At 45.8% G+C, this 18823-nt stretch overlaps 1 protein-coding gene and 1 pseudogene across 2 annotated transcripts; one reads left to right on the top strand and one right to left on the bottom strand.

Moving 5' to 3' along the window:
* Positions 1-1777: 1777 nt before the first annotated feature.
* Positions 1778-5851, top strand: LOC119324398 ((6-4)DNA photolyase). Of its 2 annotated transcripts, none has more exons than XM_037598185.1 (14): positions 1778-2123; positions 2227-2298; positions 2401-2454; positions 2547-2717; positions 2802-2873; positions 3020-3106; positions 3194-3292; positions 3375-3458; positions 3533-3619; positions 4108-4179; positions 4787-4900; positions 5007-5094; positions 5247-5342; positions 5443-5851. In XM_037598185.1, the coding sequence occupies exons 1-14, from the start codon at positions 1794-1796 to the stop codon at positions 5625-5627; spliced, it is 1611 nt and encodes a 536-aa protein (XP_037454082.1). In that variant the 5' UTR covers positions 1778-1793; the 3' UTR covers positions 5628-5851. The 2 variants fall into 2 exon arrangements, with proteins under 2 accessions (XP_037454082.1, XP_037454081.1); XM_037598184.1 differs by having other exon boundaries at positions 2374-2454.
* A 5488-nt stretch (positions 5852-11339) lies between these two features.
* Positions 11340-18818, bottom strand: LOC119321102 (annotated as a pseudogene).
* Between the last annotated feature and the right edge of the window lie 5 nt (positions 18819-18823).

Below are 18823 nucleotides of genomic sequence, written 5' to 3'. Positions count from 1 at the left end.
AAGCTTCCTCCTTTGTGGAGGAATTTTTCTACCTCTCTGAAGCACAAGAGACATGAGTTTACAATCGTTAATCTTATTGGCACTCATGATATGGAAGAGAAGGCGAGGGAAAAAGACACACGTGCATGTTTTCATGAGAGAAATTCTAGTGCCAACTTGGTATAGAAGAAGAATTTTCAAGTCCACAAATTCAAGAACAAGAACTATGTGGCAAAGGAAAGTTTGAAGGCAAGAACAAAGCCCCACAGTCTGCTAACTTCAAGAAGAAGGAGACTTTTAAGAGGAAAGGAAGATGCCATGTCTGTGTTGTAGATGATCATTGGGCTTGAGCATGCAAGTATCGCTTTGACATGCGTCAACATGAGAATGACGGCAAGACCTTTAACGTAGTTATTGGCGACGTTGAGATGAAAGATGTCGGGTATTACTGCCATTCTTCTGATTGATGGATTGACATGAGTGCCAATATACATGTGTGTACTAATATATCCATGTCTTCTTCTTATTAGCTTCCAAGAATGACACATGTGATGATGGGAAATGGGTCACATGCTTCTGTTCATGATGATGTTACGATCGATTTGAAATTTTACTTCAGGAAAGATCGTGACTGAAAAGCGTGCAACATGTCCCTTTTATAAATAAAAATCTTGTCAGCGGCTCTCATTTATATCGAGATGATTATAAATTGATATTGAGTTATGTAGGGGCGCGACAAAGGTTGATGCTTCGTCGAATCACCCTTTGCCTCCCCATTTCAGCATCTGTGACGAAACCCCTCAGATCTGTGCATCGGATGGGTCCTTAGTAGGGTTAGGGTTGAGGGAGTCACTGCTGAGGACACTGCGGCTGCATCACGTCTGAATAAGGTTCCTCGGGCTCCGTTCATGGTCAGGCGGAGCTCTTGCCTTACTCTAGGAGCCAACGAGGGTAAGGGATCCCCATATCTCGTCGAGGTCGCGGGCTATGATGTCTGGAGGTTGACCGACACTGGCTTGTTTGGTCATCAGATAGGTGGTGGTTGTGTGGAGACATAAATTCTTCTTACTCATCGTCGGTATGATTTCCTGATGCGTTTCTTGCTCCTTCTTTGTGTTGCTGCTAGAGGGATATCCTGCTTTGTCGAGCAGTTGGCCTGATCCCGGCGTCAAAACCTGATCTTAGTGCTCTTTCATCTGAAAGGGGCACATACATCGGTACTCAAAGCCACATATGGTGAAGGCTGGTGCAAGCGTGTTGGATGCATATGTGTGTCCTTGTCTTTTTGATGCTGGAGTGAAGAAAAGGGGGAGCAGCGTGACGACGATTATCCCGTGGTTGAAGATGATGACCTGCTTAGGTCTGATTCCAGATGCTTGTGTTGCAGGGGTCTTTTCGCAAAGTTTAGTGATGATGACACAGAGCTTCGAAGATCTTCGTATTTTAGTGGTTGTTTTAGGATGCTCTTTGTTATTCTGATTATCTATGCGTGTGTTAGAGTGTGCTCGTACGGATAACTTTGTACTCCCTCCGTCCCATAATATAAGAATGTTTTTGACACTAGTGCATTGTTTAAAACGTTTTTATATTATGGGACATAGGAGTATTATTTTGTGATTTGACACAAGCATACTTTCTCAAAAAAATAAATAAAAAGTCCCCACCGAAACCGACGTGGTCGCTGCCGCGCCACCCGCCGCCTCTACCCCTCGCGGTTCAAACTTCCACCATCAGATCCCTGATCAACGCTCCATACCCACGCTTTACTCCATAATAACTTCCCGATTAGGAGCGTCGGAGACCCACCACCGCTAATGGACGCTGCAACCGCCGCGACGGCGACCGCGGCGGCGGCGCTGGTCTGGTTCCGGAAGGGCCTGCGCGTGCACGACAACCCGGCGCTCGACGCGGCCCGGCGCAGCGCCGCGCGGGTCTACCCGGTGTTCGTGCTCGACCCGCGGTACCTCCGCCCGGACCCGGCTGCGCCCTCCCCGGGCTCCGCGCGCGCCGGAGTCGCGCGCGTCCGCTTCCTCCTCGAGAGCCTTCGCGACCTGGACGCCCGCCTCCGCCGCCTCGGCTCACGCCTCCTCGTCCTGCGCGCCCGCGAGGACGTCTCGGACGCCGTCTGCGCAGCCCTCAAGGACGTACGTAGCCAGACGCTTTAACTACCTACCACGCCTTTCTGGCAATCTCGCAAGCATTTCGGAGCCTAATTGGCGACATTCTTCTGTTGTTCCGTGGCGGCAGTGGAACATCCGCAAGCTGTGCTTCGAGTCCGACACCGAGCCGTACGCCCTGGCCCGCGACAAGAGAGTCACGGTAAGAACGGTAGTGATCACTCCCCAAGTACTAGTTTTTGACTAGAACATTACCAAATTACTCTGATTGTTCAATGATTTTGCTGCTGCGTCGGGGATCGAGGTGTTCTCGCCTGTCAGCCACACCCTTTTTGACCCAGCAGAAATCATAGAGAAGGTAGGCAGCACTGTTGTTCGTTTCTTGATAGAATGTTTGGAGTCATATGCTTAATTATGGGATGCCTTTTATTTTCGCCTGCAAACCTGAAGAATGGGGGCCGGCCACCGTTGACATACCAATCGTTTGTGGCCACCGCTGGAGAGCCGCCCAAGCCAGTGATGGAGGAATACTCTGAGCTCCCGCCAATCGGCGATACCGGAGGATATGAGTTGTTGCCTGTGCCCAAACTGGAAGAGCTTGGGTATGGTGATCTCAGCCAGGTTAGAGCAGTAGAATATTGCATACAATGTACTACGTTTAAGCAGATTTCAGTTTCCATTAACTAAATGACTATCCATATGTAGGAGTACATTCCGCCATTCCGCGGCGGCGAGACAGAAGCTCTGAAGAGGATGAGAGAGTCACTCCAGGATAAGGTGCTGCTTCTGAAAAGTGACCACATTTCTGATTTATTGCATCCACATCTTCTGGACTCTGAAATTCTGAATGTTTAATTTGGAAATGAAAGTCACCAGTTACTTTTACAGTCACACTATTAACAATTCTAAATTCCTTTTCCCAGGAATGGGTTGCCAAGTTTGAGAAACCTAAGGGTGACCCTTCTGCCTTCTTGAAACCTGCAACAACGGTCTTGTCACCGTATCTGAAAGTGAGCCTTGTCAGCCACTCTTATCGACTTCGTTCATTGCCATTTGCTTTAGGTTACTGTTGAAATTGAAATGGTTCGTTATGTCAGTTCGGTTGCCTGTCGGCGAGGTACTTTTACCACTGCATTCAAGATGTCTACAGGAGTACCAAAACGCATACAAAACCACCTGTTTCGTTGGCTGGCCAGGTGAGTTCATTTGTAACTGCATTGGTCGGTTTGTTCTGAAGGCAAAAAACCCTGAATTGTAGATTTCTACTTTTTTTGACAGTTGCTGTGGAGGGATTTCTTCTACACAGTGTCTTTTGGCACTCCTAATTTCGATCAGATGGAAGGGAACAAAATATGCAAACAGGTCTGCTGATCCGATCACCTCCTTTTCTATCTGCAACCCTCTTCTTATCATAATCGGAGTCCCTTTAAGTCCAGATCCCATGGAGAGAGAACGAGGAGCTGTTTGTTGCATGGAGAGATGGCCGGACAGGATATCCATGGATTGATGCCATCATGATTCAGGTTTACCCTGAAAAACGAGCAACAACTTTATGCCTATCTGAGTGCCTTGTTTTTCTGTTCTCCATGGAGCCTGGTATTTTCAAAAATACCAAATGTATGTTCAGAAGTAAAAAAAGTTTTTTAACATATAAATATAGATGTGTTCTACATATCTGTAACTTTTAACTTCAAATATGTTAATTCGTAATCTACGCAAAAAAGACAAAATTTATCATTTTTTTGCAGACCACAAATCAAAATATGCATTGAATATTTATAAATACATAGTTCACATCTGTATGTACATGCACAACATTTTTTTTCTTTTTTTTTTAGATTTTAAAGCGCTGTTCCAATTTTTTTAAGTATCAGGCTCCATGAAGCCCAGTATATATCCTACTCCTAATAAGCATTTCGTTATCTTCCCCTTTTCTGTTTCCTCTTTCTGTTTGCATCACTTATAGCTACCAGATCATGTGAGTGTTTTTGCTCATTTTTTTGGTTGCCAGCTGAGGAAGTGGGGTTGGATGCATCATCTTGCACGCCACTCTGTTGCTTGTTTCCTGACGCGGGGTGATCTGGTATGTATGATCTACACAGTAGCAAGATGTATATTGTTTGTTTGAAAATTTGTTAGTAAGTTAGCATGGTAGTTGTTCTATTCAGCGATTTGTGTATACATTCTGAAGGTAAATTTTCAACCCTGCTACTCTTAGGAAATAACCTGAAGGTAGTTAAAATTTGTAAAAGGAAAAAGTTAGTGGCGACACATCATTTAGGGACGTCAACATTCACATCCACTTTGAGAAGCACTAGCTCAGACTACAAAAGCTTGGCTGCGAGGTAAATCCATAACAATAAATTGTGTATTGCTAAAGTATTTGTTGTGGTCCATATTATGAAGGTGACCCCTAAAACAATAAGACGCTCAACTACCTAACCATATCTGATAAGGACATACCTTTTTGAAAGCAACATGGAATTAGTATTTTTTTCCTAAGTGATTCTTTTTCTTTTGAAAGATCTACTTTATTTTTTATAGCAGACGGGAAGAAATCACTTCATACAAGGAAATAAGAGTTTATTTCACCTCTGATTCCATTTTCTCGAAGAGAAAAAAAAAAGCCCAATTCAAAGATTAAGTTGTTTTGCTTTACCTCAATTTGTCAACTTGTCTTTGACATGAAGTACGTCCACTGGGAGCAAGGCCGTGACGTCTTTGAAAGGCTACTGATAGATTCGGACTGGGCCATTAACAATGGCAATTGGCTATGGCTCTCCTGTTCATCATTCTTCTACCAGGTCAGCAATCAAACAGTCCCTTGAGGCACTAGTTGTAAGTTGTAACTAGATTTTGATCAGTCTAATAGCTTGTTTAACATTTGATTCGACGTATTTGTCTGCACAGTATCACAGAATTTACTCCCCAATCTCATTTGGAAAGAAGTACGACCCCAACGGAGACTACATTAGGCATTTCATCCCGGTGCTAAAAGGTACTCCCTCTGTAAAGAAATAGTACAATATAAGAGCGTTTAGATCACTAGCTTAGTGATCTAAACTCTCTTATAATTTCAGCATCGGAAAGCGACATCTCGTCTGTGACTACAAAACTAATTGATCCTCCATCTTTTTATTTATTTTGTAGACATGCCCAAGGAGTACATCTACGAGCCTTGGACTGCACCCCTGAGCGTGCAGGAGAAAGCCAGGTGCATCGTCGGCAAAGACTACCCAAAACCAGGTGAAAAGAAAGAAGTGCTCGATCTTTTCTCAGGTGCAGAAGGCACTTGAAATGCAATGTCCGGACCTTGAGTAAGCATCTTCCCTTTTCGCATTTTCAGTGGTTGACCATGAAGCTGCAAGCAAAGAATGCAGGAAGAGGATGGGGGAAGCTTATGCGTGTAATCGCCTAGGGGGCAACCCTGTCAAAGGAAATTCCTCAAATTCATCGCGAAGGAAGTTTTCTGATGGTGGCCAAGATGTCCCCGACTCATCCATGTCCAAGCAACCGAGGAAGAGAAGCTGACCCCAGAGTAGAAAAGTCTTAACAAGAGTTATCTGACTATTTTTTTAGGGAACTGTAGTATCTGACTTAATTTAGTGGGTCTTCTCAACTCTTCAATCCGGAGTCTAACTTCCTGCCTTAATCCATCTGATAGTACGCTGATGGTAGGACGGAAGGCAAGTATTGTTGGTTGGCTGGTTGGTTGCTGCTTGTACGGTAATACCAAAACACATACTCCCTCCGTCTGGAAATACTTGTCGAAAAAATGAATGAAAATGAGTGTATCTAAAACTAAATTGCACCTAGATACATCCATTCCTTCGACAAGTATTTTTGGACGGAGAGAGTATAACAAAAGAAACACGTGAAGCCGGTTCCGAGATCATGCCCTCATCGATCCTAGTCAGGCTGCCCATGACGGGGGTTGGCACGCAGGCGCTCTGATCTACCAAAGCTGGGATTGCGATAAGCTCTATATTGGCGCACCAATGAAACAAAGGAGATAGAATCAAGTTTGCTAACAGACAATAACGCAGGACGCACTAGATGAAGCATAGACAACACAAGACTCTGGACTGTTTAAGGCTAAGTTGCGCGTCTATTTACGTCTGAGCAAGATGGTGTTAGATAAAAGTTCATAAGGTTTCTTCTACGTGGACCCTTAAGCTGTTCGGACCAAGCAGTTTGGACGTAGTTTGCCATCCAACGCGGTACCCGTCGGCCCGCGGATCAGTATGGATGTCTGATTTCCCACAAACCGGACGCAAACCAAAGTGGGTCTTGCGGACGTTCGGACCGCATCCACATGCACGTCCGTCATCCCGGTCCCACTCAAAACCGTCTCCGCTAAAAAAATCCTCTATACGCGAAGCTGTTCTAGCGAATTCATACCGGTCAGTGCCGCTCCAGAGCGGACATGACTCTGAGCTCCGTATGTGGTACTATTCCAAATGTAGACCCTAGTGGCCCATTTCTAGAACAGAAGCACATATAGTGCCCATCGTAAGCACTTCATATCATACATGCACTATTATATGCTACTCCCTCTGTAAATTAATATAAGAGTGTTTAGATCACTAAAATAGTGATTTAAACGCTCTTATATTAGTTTACGGAGGGAGTACTGTCTTTACAAATCGAATATCACAACAATTTCACTACCAAAGAGGTAGCATAGATATATAAATATGAATAAGGCATACAAGTGCCAAGATCCAAATTTATTACACGAAGAGACCACGTGGTCCAACATTTATCATCAGAACTGAAGTCTCAAATGGACTGAGTATACAAGATCAAATGATGCCTAAGAGGCGGAAACATAAAGCAAACGGTCCCATCCCATCTGTTAAACGCTGCCAGCCGGAATCCGCTAATCTACTCGTCATCGCTCGAGAAACTCCATGTTGTGACATCTCAACAGCCCAGTTGAAGTAGTAATGTGTACCTGTTGTTGTTATTGTGGCAAGGTTGAGTACTTTTGATACTCAGAAAGTGTCATTACCATCTCTGTGTCTATTCAATTCAAGATGAGAGAAACACACGTGAGGGATCGTAAGCTAGTCATCGGGTATTTAACCAAAAACTACCACATTTCATGAAAACGTCCTAGAAACTACCACTTTACAAATTTGTGCCAAAAACTACCACTTTTTTACTAATCCGTGACAAAAAAACTACCACTTTTGAAAAACGACCAGTTTAGAAGATTTAAACACGTTTATGACAAGTGGGGCCCACCCGTCAAGGCTGACGTGGCAGGAAAGTCAACACCGTTTATTTTGACTGTTAAGTTGACCGATATGACAGGTAGGCCCCACACGTCAGTATCTATCTTCTTCTTCTTCTTCCTCCTCCTATATTCTCTTGCCCATTTCAACGAACACCTCATCTTCGTGCCCCACGGCGAGCCCTGGTGTCGTCCATGTCGCCCTCTAAGGGAGTCCCGGACTAGGGGGTGTCCGGATAGCCGAACTATCATCCTTGGCCGGACTCCTGGACTATGAAGATATAAGATTGAAGACTCCGTCCCGTGTCCGGATGGGACTTTCCTTGGCGTGGAAGGCAAGCTTGGCGATACGGATATGTAGATCCCCTACCATTGTAACCGACTCTGTTAAACCCTAACCCTCTTCGGTGCCTATATAAACTGGAGGGTTTTAGTCCGTAGGACGAACAACAATCATACCATAGGCTAGCTTCTAGGGTTTAGCCTCTCTGATCTCGTGGTAGATCTACTCTTGTACTACCCATATCATCAATATCAATCAAGCAGGAGTAGGGTTTTACCTCCATCGAGAGGGCCCGAACCTGGGTAAAAACATCGTGTCCCTTGTCTCCTGTTACCATCCACCTAGACGCACAGTTCGGGACCCCCTACCCGAGATTCCCTGGCTCCTCTCCTTGCGGCACCCCCGGGACCTCCTCCTCCTGGCTGGGCCCCTTTTGGGACCCCACCTCGGCGTCGTCAGCGCGAGGAGAGGAGGCGGCCGGAAGTGAAGTGCTATTCACGTCCGACGGAGCCAGCGAGCCGCTCGTGGAAGTGTCGAGCCCGTCCTTGGGCGGGCTGCAGGATTGTATTCGGCGTTAGGAGATTCCATGCGACAAACGAAACACCATGAGTTATTCTTGTATCCGGACACTTACGACGTCGCCAGGGGCTTAGCCCTCGGTGGCCACTCCTCTTCGCCGTCGTCGGCGTTGGTGGAGTAGTCCGGATGAAGGGTCCTCCCCTTCTTGGACCCTCCGGCCTCCCCAGTTGGGGTGCCTTCCTTTTCTTCTCTCCCCCCGCTGGGGGAGAGGTCTCGTTTTTCTCCTCCTCGTCTTCGCGGGAGGAGTCCGCCTCGGAGTCATCGGACGATGAGTCCGATAACACCTGACGCCGGGAACTCTTTCGGGTTCCTGTGGCCTTCTTCTTGGCCTTCTTCTCCGGCACCATGTAAGGTGCCGGAACCAACAGCCCCGTCAATCGGGCGTCCGCTGGGTATTCTGGCAAGGGAGCCGGACAGTTAACCTGCCCGGACTTCTTTTGCCAGGCCTGTCAAAGGTAAGGGAGTTTAGATCCCGCATAGAGTCAAACTATGGAAAATAAGTGTCCTGTAAAGGGTAAAATAGCTTACCTCGCCAGCTTGACGCTGCGAGCTGAATCCGCGATCTTCGGTAGCGGATGCGGGAGCCTCGGCGCCCTTGAACAGCACCTTCCAGGCATCTTCGTACGTAGTGTTGAAGAGCCTGCTCAAGGTTTGGTGTTGTGCCGGATCAAACTCCCACAAGCTGGAGGCCCGTTGTTGGCACGGGAGGATCCGGCGGATGAGCATGACCTGGACTACGTTGACGAGCTTGATCTTCTTGTTCACAAGGTTTTGGACGCAGGTTTGGAGTCCGGTCAGCTCTTCCGAATTACCCCATGCCAGGCCCTTCTCTTTCCAGGAAGTGAGTCATGTGGGGATGCCCGATCGGAACTCAGGGGCCGCTGCCCATTCAGGGTCACGCGACTCGGTGATGTAGAACCACCCCGATTGCCACCCTTTGATGGTTTCCACGAAGGAGCCCTCGAGCCATGTAACGTTGGGCATCTTACCCACCATGGCGCCTCCACACTCCGCCTGCTGCCCCCCCTACTACCTTCGGCTTGACATTGAAGGTCTTCAGCCATAAGCTGAAGTGGGGCTTGATGCGAAGGAAGGCCTCGCACACGACGATGAACGCCGAGATGTTGAGGACGAAATTCGGGGCCAGATCATGGAAATCCAGGCCGTAGTAGAACATGAGCCCCCGGACAAATGGGTGAAGTGGAAAACCTAGTCCGCGGAGGAAGTGGGTGAGAAATACCACCCTCTCATGGGGACCGGGGGTGGGGATGAGCTGCCCCTTGTCGGGGAGCCGATGCGCGATGTCGCTGGACAAGTATCCGGCCTTTCGCAGCCTCTTGATGTGCCCCTCCGTGACGGAGGAGGCCATCCACTTGCTTCCCGCTCCAGACATGGCTGGGGAAGGTTGAGGCAAGATGTGCGGACTTGGGCGCTGGAGCTCGAGTGCGCGGAAATGGATAAGCAAAGGAGGAAGAAGGCGTAGGTAAAAAGGTGGATCCTTATCCCCTTATATGGACGAACGAAACTATGCGTCCCCACCAGCCTGGTAAAACTCGCTTATCTCCCAAGCACCGCAATCAATGGCGCGGTTGGCTTACCCACGCCCGTATTGATGAGAATCCCGGAATAAGGGGACACGATCTCTGCTTTGACAAGACGTGCCAAGGAAACCGCCTTGCTAAACACGCTGAGGTGGGACAGTAAAAACGATTCGAATAAAGGCTTGGCCATGGTGTGATGTCATGCCACGAAATACGTCAGCAGATTGAATTTATGTGAATATTATTCTCTCTACGGTGGTATGTGAAACTTATTTTGCAGAGTCGGACACTATCCTTGTGTTCAAAATCTTCTATGAAGTATTCGGAGGAGGAACCCGCCTTGCAATGCCGAAGACAATATGCGCGCCGGACTCGTCGTCATTGAAGCCTGGTTCAGGGGCTACTGAGGAAGTCCCGGACTAGGGGGTGTCCGAATAGCTGAACTATCTTCCTCGGCTGGACTCCTGGACTATGAAGATACAAGATTGAAGACTCCGTCCCGTGTCCGGATGGGACTTTCCTTGGCGTGGAAGGCAAGCTTGGCGATACGGATATGTAGATCCCCTACCATTGTAACCGACTCTGTGTAACCCTAACCCTCTTCGGTGCCTATATAAACCGGAGGGTTTTAGTCCGTAGGACGAACAACAATCATACCATAGGCTAGCTTCTAGGGTTTAGCCTCTCTGATCTCATGGTAGATCTACTCTTGTACTACCCATATCATCAATATCAATCAAGCAGGAGTAGGATTTTACCTCCATCGAGAGGGCCCGAACCTAGGTAAAAACATCGTGTCCCTTGTCTCCTGTTACCATCTGCCTAGACGCACAGTTCGGGACCCCCTACCCGAGATCCGCCGGTTTTGACACCGACACCCACCTAGAGGCTGCCAGGTCGAGGATGACGGAGGCAGCGCCGGAGCAGGCGTGAGACAACGGTCGCGAGGGTGCTCGCGCAGCCTCGAGCAGCGCGCAGGCCCCGAGCACGTGCTGGTTGCACTGGCCGGCCGTCGTCACGTGCGGGAGCACGGGAGGGCGGGCTAGCCGCTGTTGCGGTCGCGTGCGGGCCGGCATCCGAGCTCGCCGCCGTAGCTGTCGCGCGTAGAAGTGTGGGCGGGCCGCCGCAGCTGTCCCATGGGTGCTCGTGCAGCCGTCGAGCCACGTGCAGGCCGCGAGCACGCGTTGGTCACCGAGGCGCATGCTCACGCTGGCCGGTCGCCAAGCCGTGCGTACATGCTCGCGCTGGTTGCGTAGCCGCATACACTAGATAGGAAATGCGGCTTGCCGCACCCCGGCAGCAAGCTGCCGGGTATATCTATATACAACCACCGAAGCATTTCAAGTATAAAAAACCACAAACACAAAAAGTTCATATAGTGGTACTCCTTCATGAGAGACTTGTAAATAGATAATATAACATCAGAAAAAAACATGCAAAACAAATGCTCAAAACCAGCATCTAATGCACTCATATAAAAGCTTAAATAAAGGACTGCATGAATAGTCCATAGTTCAGTAATCACACATACTTATGTAGTCAAAATTATGAAAACCTAATAGTAAAGGCAGGTTGCTGATATAAACCTGGAAGCATAAGAATGCAATCAGACACATGATTTTAACAGACATAGCACGATGTTCCAGTAGTAGATCCGACATAACCGAGAGTGACATGGTTCGATAGGACATATTACATCATTAGGTTCATATATACAGACCATCAAGGCCCAGTAGATAGATTTGGAAGAACCGACAGTGTCATGGTTCGATAGGACACATACTACATAGGGCTATAGATAACTATATTAGCTGGGAGAAACGACTGGTTCTAACGATGATATTGGTGATCTGATGGTTCTTGCAGGGCCATTAGAAGTGATCTTCAGGTAGGACACGGTAGTCATCAGAGCAGTATCCTTCACTGTCAAAGATCTGTTCATCATCAAGGAAGGTCCTCATCACTGGATCGTATGGTGGATTTTCATCGCTTTGGGTTGGCAGGTCCTCATCTTCATCAGTTGATTGCTCCTGGCCATAGGGATAGACACCAGCTTCTTGAAGGTTGACCATGGCCTCATCAGTGTACTGCTGAAGGTATTCGCAACTGGCCTCTACATTGAGAAGAACGTTGTTGAGCTCCAGGTCATCTGGAGTAGATCCTGGACTCAGCCTGCTGTTGACCAGATGCTTAAGGTTGTTGACGATGTTCTGTTCTGTGTCCAGGGATCCATCCCATCCTTTGCTCAGGAGCTTGTTTTTGGTAATGCTCTCTTTTAGCTTCTGTTTCAGAGATGCATTGTTCCTTTTCATCGCCTTAAGCTGCTGACCCAACAATACATTTGCCTTTTCCACAGTCATCAGTTGATCATAATGGTAATCTTTAGGAACCACACCCTCATAAGCATCTATGTACTTAATCACTGCGGCAGCCACGTAATCCCAAGCTATCTCTAGATCTTGGTGCTCTGAGGTAGACAGGGAAACTTTGGCAGGTGAATTTCCCAGCCTGATCTTGATTGGGTAAAAGGTAACGGTGACCCGCAGATGCGTGTCGTCTTTTGGGGATGCCGAGTAGGTTGCCGCTGGAAGGCCAACCTTTTCTAACATAGCATCAAGCAGGACCTTAGACGAAACTGGAACAGAATCCATTGCTGGGACCTGCTGCAGGTGAGAAAAAACGTCACTGCCACAAATATTTGACCTCAAGTATAGTACCATCTCCAGGTCTGTATGGATAAGAAGAAGAAGAAAAAACGCTGGATGAAAAATTAGTTCTACGGTTTGGATTTTGCCACGAAAAGAGTGATTTTAAGTAGATAAGAATACTCAAGACCAACTTTCTATAATGCATAATTTACAGAGGTCAAGGGGCGCTGAAATGAAAGGAAACCATTAGGTAGATCTATCACAGCATTGTCTTACAAGAGAGAAGGGAGCTGAAGGCAGGAAAGCAAGTTCGACACGCTAGCAGGAAGCCCGTTGTTCACCATCAATCACGACAATGAACTTCAGGGCAAAAACCTACTTCTCTACCTACTACCGTATTGCAGCCAAAGTTTGATCAAGCCAATAGAAATCTGCCATACATCAAAAGGATTACAACGTTCCAGAGCAGCTTACTACAGTAATACAGGGGCCAAATGCTTTTCTTTTTTATGGGGTATGAACTGTTGCTGATCAAAAAAGGTGCAAGCTAATGTACAAAATATACTCCTATTTTAAGGCAAGAATCATATTGGGCCACACAGCATCAAAGACAATACCCAGTAGATAAGTGAATCAAGTAATGAACAAAAAAAGCACCACCATAAATCATTGTATCTGAAATTCAAAACCATACATGATGGTAATACAGATCATGTAAAGACTAAGATCGACCAGACCAAAAAGCTACGTCAACTCAGTTAACCTAACACAGAATATTAAAGCATAGGAAATCGAAAGCATAGGCTCGAGTGCCTCTAGGCGCGTTATGCACTGGTGGCTCAAAGGCAGTCACACGCCGAAGCAAAGTGGGACGAAACAGGAATTTACCAGGCGAGGAAGATGATGCTGACGGGTGGGAGAAGGGGCGCTGGACAGCTCAGTAGGAAAATCCTGGATCTAGAATAAGCATGAGGAAAATGATATGAGAAGGGATCAAAGCGGAGCAAAAGAGAATGGTGCGGAAGAAATACCGTGGGGACTAAGCTCTTATAAAAGGATTTCAAGGTCTCCACTTTATCATCAGCCTACAAATAGAATATATAGGGTGGGGGGCAAGGGAAGGACTAAAATAAAAAGGAGTACTCGCTTGGTAATGCATACTGGAAAGACATGCTGCTGGTAAGGATCTCCTCTATGCAGATGATTCGAAGAAATCTAAAGTATATGCTGCTTGGTAATGCATACTGGAAAGACACGCTGCTGGTAAAGAAATCTAAAGTATATGCTGCTGGTAAGGATGAAAATCTCAATTAACTATTTCACTACATTAAGGTGAAGGAATGAAGCTAACAGACAGCATAACCAAACGAAAATTAATGCCTGCTTATTGGGCCTATGCGGGAGGGTCGTTGCCCTAAATCATGTGTGACATCATCCAACACAATGTTAAGCATCCCACGGTGAGTGGTTTGGCGACATGGCATATTACAGGGAGGTTTCTGTGAGGAGCGAAGTGGGACGGCCACTGCCACTGAACGCGTGGGGATGATGCCAGAGTTCGACAAAACACCAAATTTGCAATTCACATGTATCGGTTATCATCAGCCTGTGAGACAGAGGACACTGCATAGTTGAGCCTCTGATCAAAAAGCAGGCAAAATACATAACACGGGGATGAATCGTTGACGCAGGGCAACCATTAAACCTAGTGTAGTTTCTGCTCATGACAAATGGACATAACTATGTAGAAACAGAGAAGCACATGGTCACTTAATAAGCAAATTACATAAAGCAGGTACACACCATTATTTATGAGATATTCCACTTTGTAAGTTCTGCTTATGTTCTTATTTGAATGAAGTGCCAACAATTAGATGGAAGTTACAATATCATATGTCTATTTGGATCTGTTATAAAAATTAACAAATTGGCAACCTAAATACATGATGTTAATTTGTTCTGTACACAACATTGTATCTTTTCTTGACACTCTTGATTTGACATGGGAATGCAAGAAACAAAAGTGAAGCACCTTGAGCATACTCTACTCGAGGATGCAATTGGTTCTACACAAACCATAATATTTTTACTCTCCTTGAGAAAAGAATGGGGATCAACACATATAAAGTTCCATGCTAGTGAAACGAACATCAAATCATCAAACAGAGGTATAACAAAAAATAGTAGCAACCCTAAAAATGAACAAAGATGTATACCTTCTAGAATGATGCTATTTTCCATTAAACAAAAAGGGATATGTACAATGCTAAACATATGTGTTGGTCGATAATACCTCAAATGGCGCACCACCGAGATTTTCCATTACCAGCTTCTTATGGATCAATGATACGGAGCTCTCTGCTTGTGCCTGGCTTGGCAGCTTCCTCTAGACCAGCAATACAATTAATAGATTAAGAGAGTACCTTAGCAAACTCAAGATTAATTTACACTCCGTAAACTAATATAAGTTTACGGAGGGAGTAGTACCCAAACTTTAAATCCTAATTCAATGGCACACACACACCCACACACAGACACATCTGGAAATGAAAAGGAGCAGGCCAAACTTTTATGTTACAGAACCGAGGCCACCAACATACTATTCCTTCTTGAGCCGCCACATAACTATTTTTCAAATCAAGGGAAGCAAGAACCATTTCTCCAAGCAATAGATAAACTACTCTGGACACCATTTTATTTAGCCAATGAGCTGGAAATTTAAAACTACACGACCCCAGACAATATTCCAGCTTCCACTTTCTCAGACTTTTGTCACCTTAGCCCTACCAAAATTAAGGCCATGTAGGTTGTTGTAACTCATAATGATAATACCTAGGCGAGTGACATATATAGATGAAAGAAACCGACATCGAATGTAAACAAAGCAAACAACTGTTAATTCTGTTGTTGTACAAAAACTTAAGAAAGTACTTCCTTTGTTCTTAAATGCAAGTTCTTTTAGAGATTCCAATATAGACTACATACAGAGTAAAATGAGTGAATCTACACTCTAAAATATGTCTATATACATCCGTATGTAGTCCTCACTGAAATTTATAAAAGACTTATATTTAAGGCCATAGTGGTGGTTCAGGATAATTTATTTACAATGTTTTTGCACAACATAGCAGTAAACTATATAGTAGACTATAAGATAGATATCTCTTTAGAGATGCCTGCCATCTGATTTACTTGCGTGTTGTGATATCTGTTTCCAGATTATAGCTTGTCCTATGAGCCAATTATGGTAGACCTAGAAAGCATAGATCATAAATAAATTAGATGACAAAAGAGTCCCCATCAGCACAACACAGAAACTAATCCATATAATTAAATAACCAGAGTCCAATACATTTTAAAGTTTGTTCGAGTAGAGTCCAATGATGTGAAACCCTATATTTTCTCAGCCAAAAGATAGTTCAACTAAGTTTGTAGCTTTCAATAACCAATGGCTACACCCAATCATTATCAACATCAGGTGACATTTGTTTGTCCTCCTGATTGATTACTCAAGTAACTACTATTTTATAAGAATTTTTTTTATTTTAAAGGATGAAACTACATGGAAGGCAAAACAGAAAACATGGAATACTTGATTAGTTATCTACATATCACTCAAGGGAAAAGATATTATTTTCCACTGGTAAAAGGGTGCCTACCACAGAAAGCACCAATTGTAGGTAATGCACTTTCACTGCCACTCACTCACACACACACACACATAGGTACCTGACCTAGATGAAGTGGGATCAGGCAGAACACAATGAAGCGGCAAGGTCCTGCACCACTGTAAGCATGACAAATTCCACCTGGCCTAGCCTTCCCACTCCCGAAGTAGTAATCAATCATCGAACTGGATTCTAACTACTTCAGAACCGGGCTGTAGCTTGAGTTCAGCCAGGTAAACTCTTCAATGTTCTGGACCTGAACCGCAGCTTCACCCAAGGAATTAGCCAAGAACCACATCTTCATTGCAGCGTAGTTAAGCCTATCTGTCACAATGTGGAAGACATGGTTTGCTGGTTTCTGCAGAACAGAGTATTAAGTAACATATTAGTGCTTCAGGTACAAACTTAAACACAGTGAGATTCATGGTACAACAAAAGTCAATTCACAACCATTAATCAGCAGCCTGGCTAGCTATATATCTCATAGACCAAGTGGTATACCTTAGCATGAATAAGAGTGGAGTTCAGAACCACTGCAGCAGCCAATACATTATCTGAGAAAACTGCATAGTGATGGAGTTCGGGGTTTTCCAACTTTTCCATATTTGGAAAATCCTTATTATTGAAGTTGCTGGAATAATACTCATTTGTAAGCCGCAATGGAAGACAATGAAGCCCTTTGGGTAAAGATTTTGCTGCTAGTTGAGCTAGATAGTTGGCATCCTTTCTGTGAGATTAAAGACGCTCCTCTGTTGAATGAAGGGATGTCCGGAGCCTGTTCACAGCACCTGAGAAACCATCATGCATTCTCTTGATCCTACCCAGTGTCTGCTCCATCGCTTTTATTTTGCCATGGACACTTCATGCAACAGAAAGTTCTGTAAGTTGAGAGATAATTATCCCAACACAAAGTACAAGACACCAATAATGACAATGGAAATTCAGTAGTACAGTGAAAGAGAAAGTACTTCTGAGGAAGCATCCCATCATCGGTTGCATCACCCAGTGCTTGCTGGATATCTTTCGTTTGTGCACGTAACTCCTTGGCGGTACCATGATTTCCTCTAGAAGCTAGAACGCCACGATATGTCTTTGCTCTTATCAATTGGTCCTTGATAATGCGGATTGTAGCATCTGGGGAAGTTGCGAATGACCAGTGCCACTTGCTGATGTGGCGAGATCAGCATTGATACTATCATGATCAGATAATGTATCAGCAGCGCTTTCCTGGACAATTAAAACATTAGCTGCTGTTAGCACACATGATCTCTTGCGACTGACTAAACAAGCTACAATATAAACATAACTATCAATACAGTTAAAAATATAAGAGTGGATTTTCAGGACATCTAATCGCTCTTAACTCAGTGCTCTAGTCCTATTTTTCACAAAAAGGTAAGAAACAGACCACAGAACAGTACCGCTGCTAAATGGGAATGAAAATAATAGGCATATCTTTGCCAATCTATTAAGATGCCTGCAATGTCTTTGGGAGTAGTCATAGAATAAATTTGACTTTTACAATAAACAATATCACCTCTATTCCCAGTTCATTCAGTGCACAAATATTTTACTTTCATACGATAAGTATGAGCTTAGGTACTGAGTAGTAATACAGATGTGATGGAGCAAGGTTTAGTCCTAGGTTAGTTTTGCGTCCAGGATTCACAAGCAATAGATTGGTCTTCTCTAATAAATTTTACCTTTTCCAAAGAAGATGTCAGGTTTGCAGTAGTATGAGCTCCAGCAATGTTATCCTCTGATGCACCAGATCCATCTTTGTGCTCTAGCTCAGTTGCATCCTGCAACTCTTTTTCATCCATCCCTTGTCCATCCTGCTCTTCAGATACCTTGCTATCGCCGGGATCACGAGTCATCTGCTCGTCTGTCGGTGCTAACAACTTCCTTTATCATGTCATCCTGTGTCGACTGAGCACTGTCATTTCCCACAACAACCACCTGATGGGCATCCCGCCACCTAGGGTCCTCCCACGTATCAATTTTATTTTCTGATGGATGGCTCCTGGCTACCTCAACTGCTTGCCAGTCGTCAGTCGCCGACAGCACCCGGTTCTTGTGCTCCCCTAGCCGCTCAATCGTCAAATCTACAAAAGCAATTCACACAGAGTTCCAACAAAAAATCAGATGCGGTGGCCGAAGGATGACTCAACTGCCACTGCTTCACCAAAATGTGCATGACGTTGGTTTACTTGTTCGTACTGAGGTGAAAACAGACTCGATCTATCTCTACCATTTTCACGATCTAACCTACAGCCAGTGAAACTCATGCCTTCCCGAGATTAGGCAAGCAAAACGGAAGGGGGGAGGAAAAGCGGGCTCCCCTTTGGCGAGAGAAACCTCGGACGCGGCCATATGCGGCCACACCAGATTGGAGCCGGACCCATCCCCCCGATCGAACGCGCCTCTGGCCACTGCATGACAACGCGCCCAAATCAAATCAAGAACGGATCTTCGCCGCATTGTTGCCAGCGCCGGAACCCGTGGAGAGGCAAGCGGGGGCCGTACATATCGATGGAGTCCGGGAGGGGCGAGACGGGGAAGCGGACGTAGAGCACGAGGGGCGCGAGCACGGACGCGGCGAGTAGCAGCAGCACCGCGCCCCGGCACCGCCGGCCCCGCGCAGCCCCCGCCATGTCCGCGCCCCCGCAGCTAGCGGCCGGAGAGCCTCAGACGGCGCACTGCACCGCCACCGCCGGATGAGGGTAGGGGAGCCGCTTTTCTGGCGCGGTGGGTGCTTGGTTTCGGGAA

The sequence above is a fragment of the Triticum dicoccoides genome, chromosome 6B (genome assembly GCF_002162155.2).
Source record: "Triticum dicoccoides isolate Atlit2015 ecotype Zavitan chromosome 6B, WEW_v2.0, whole genome shotgun sequence".
Lineage (NCBI taxonomy): Eukaryota > Viridiplantae > Streptophyta > Magnoliopsida > Poales > Poaceae > Triticum > Triticum dicoccoides.
This window is presented reverse-complemented; position numbering and strand designations above follow the sequence as displayed.

Excerpts from the sequence above, each read along its gene's own strand:
- LOC119324398 (XM_037598184.1), top strand. The coding sequence starts at position 1,794 with ATGGACGCTGCAACCGCCGCGACGGCGACCGCGGCGGCGGCGCTGGTC. Across the intron at positions 2,124-2,226 it reads TCTGCGCAGCCCTCAAGGAC|TGGAACATCCGCAAGCTGTG; the intron begins GTACGTAGCCAG and ends CCGTGGCGGCAG. Across the intron at positions 3,459-3,532 it reads GGAACAAAATATGCAAACAG|ATCCCATGGAGAGAGAACGA; the intron begins GTCTGCTGATCC and ends CTTTAAGTCCAG.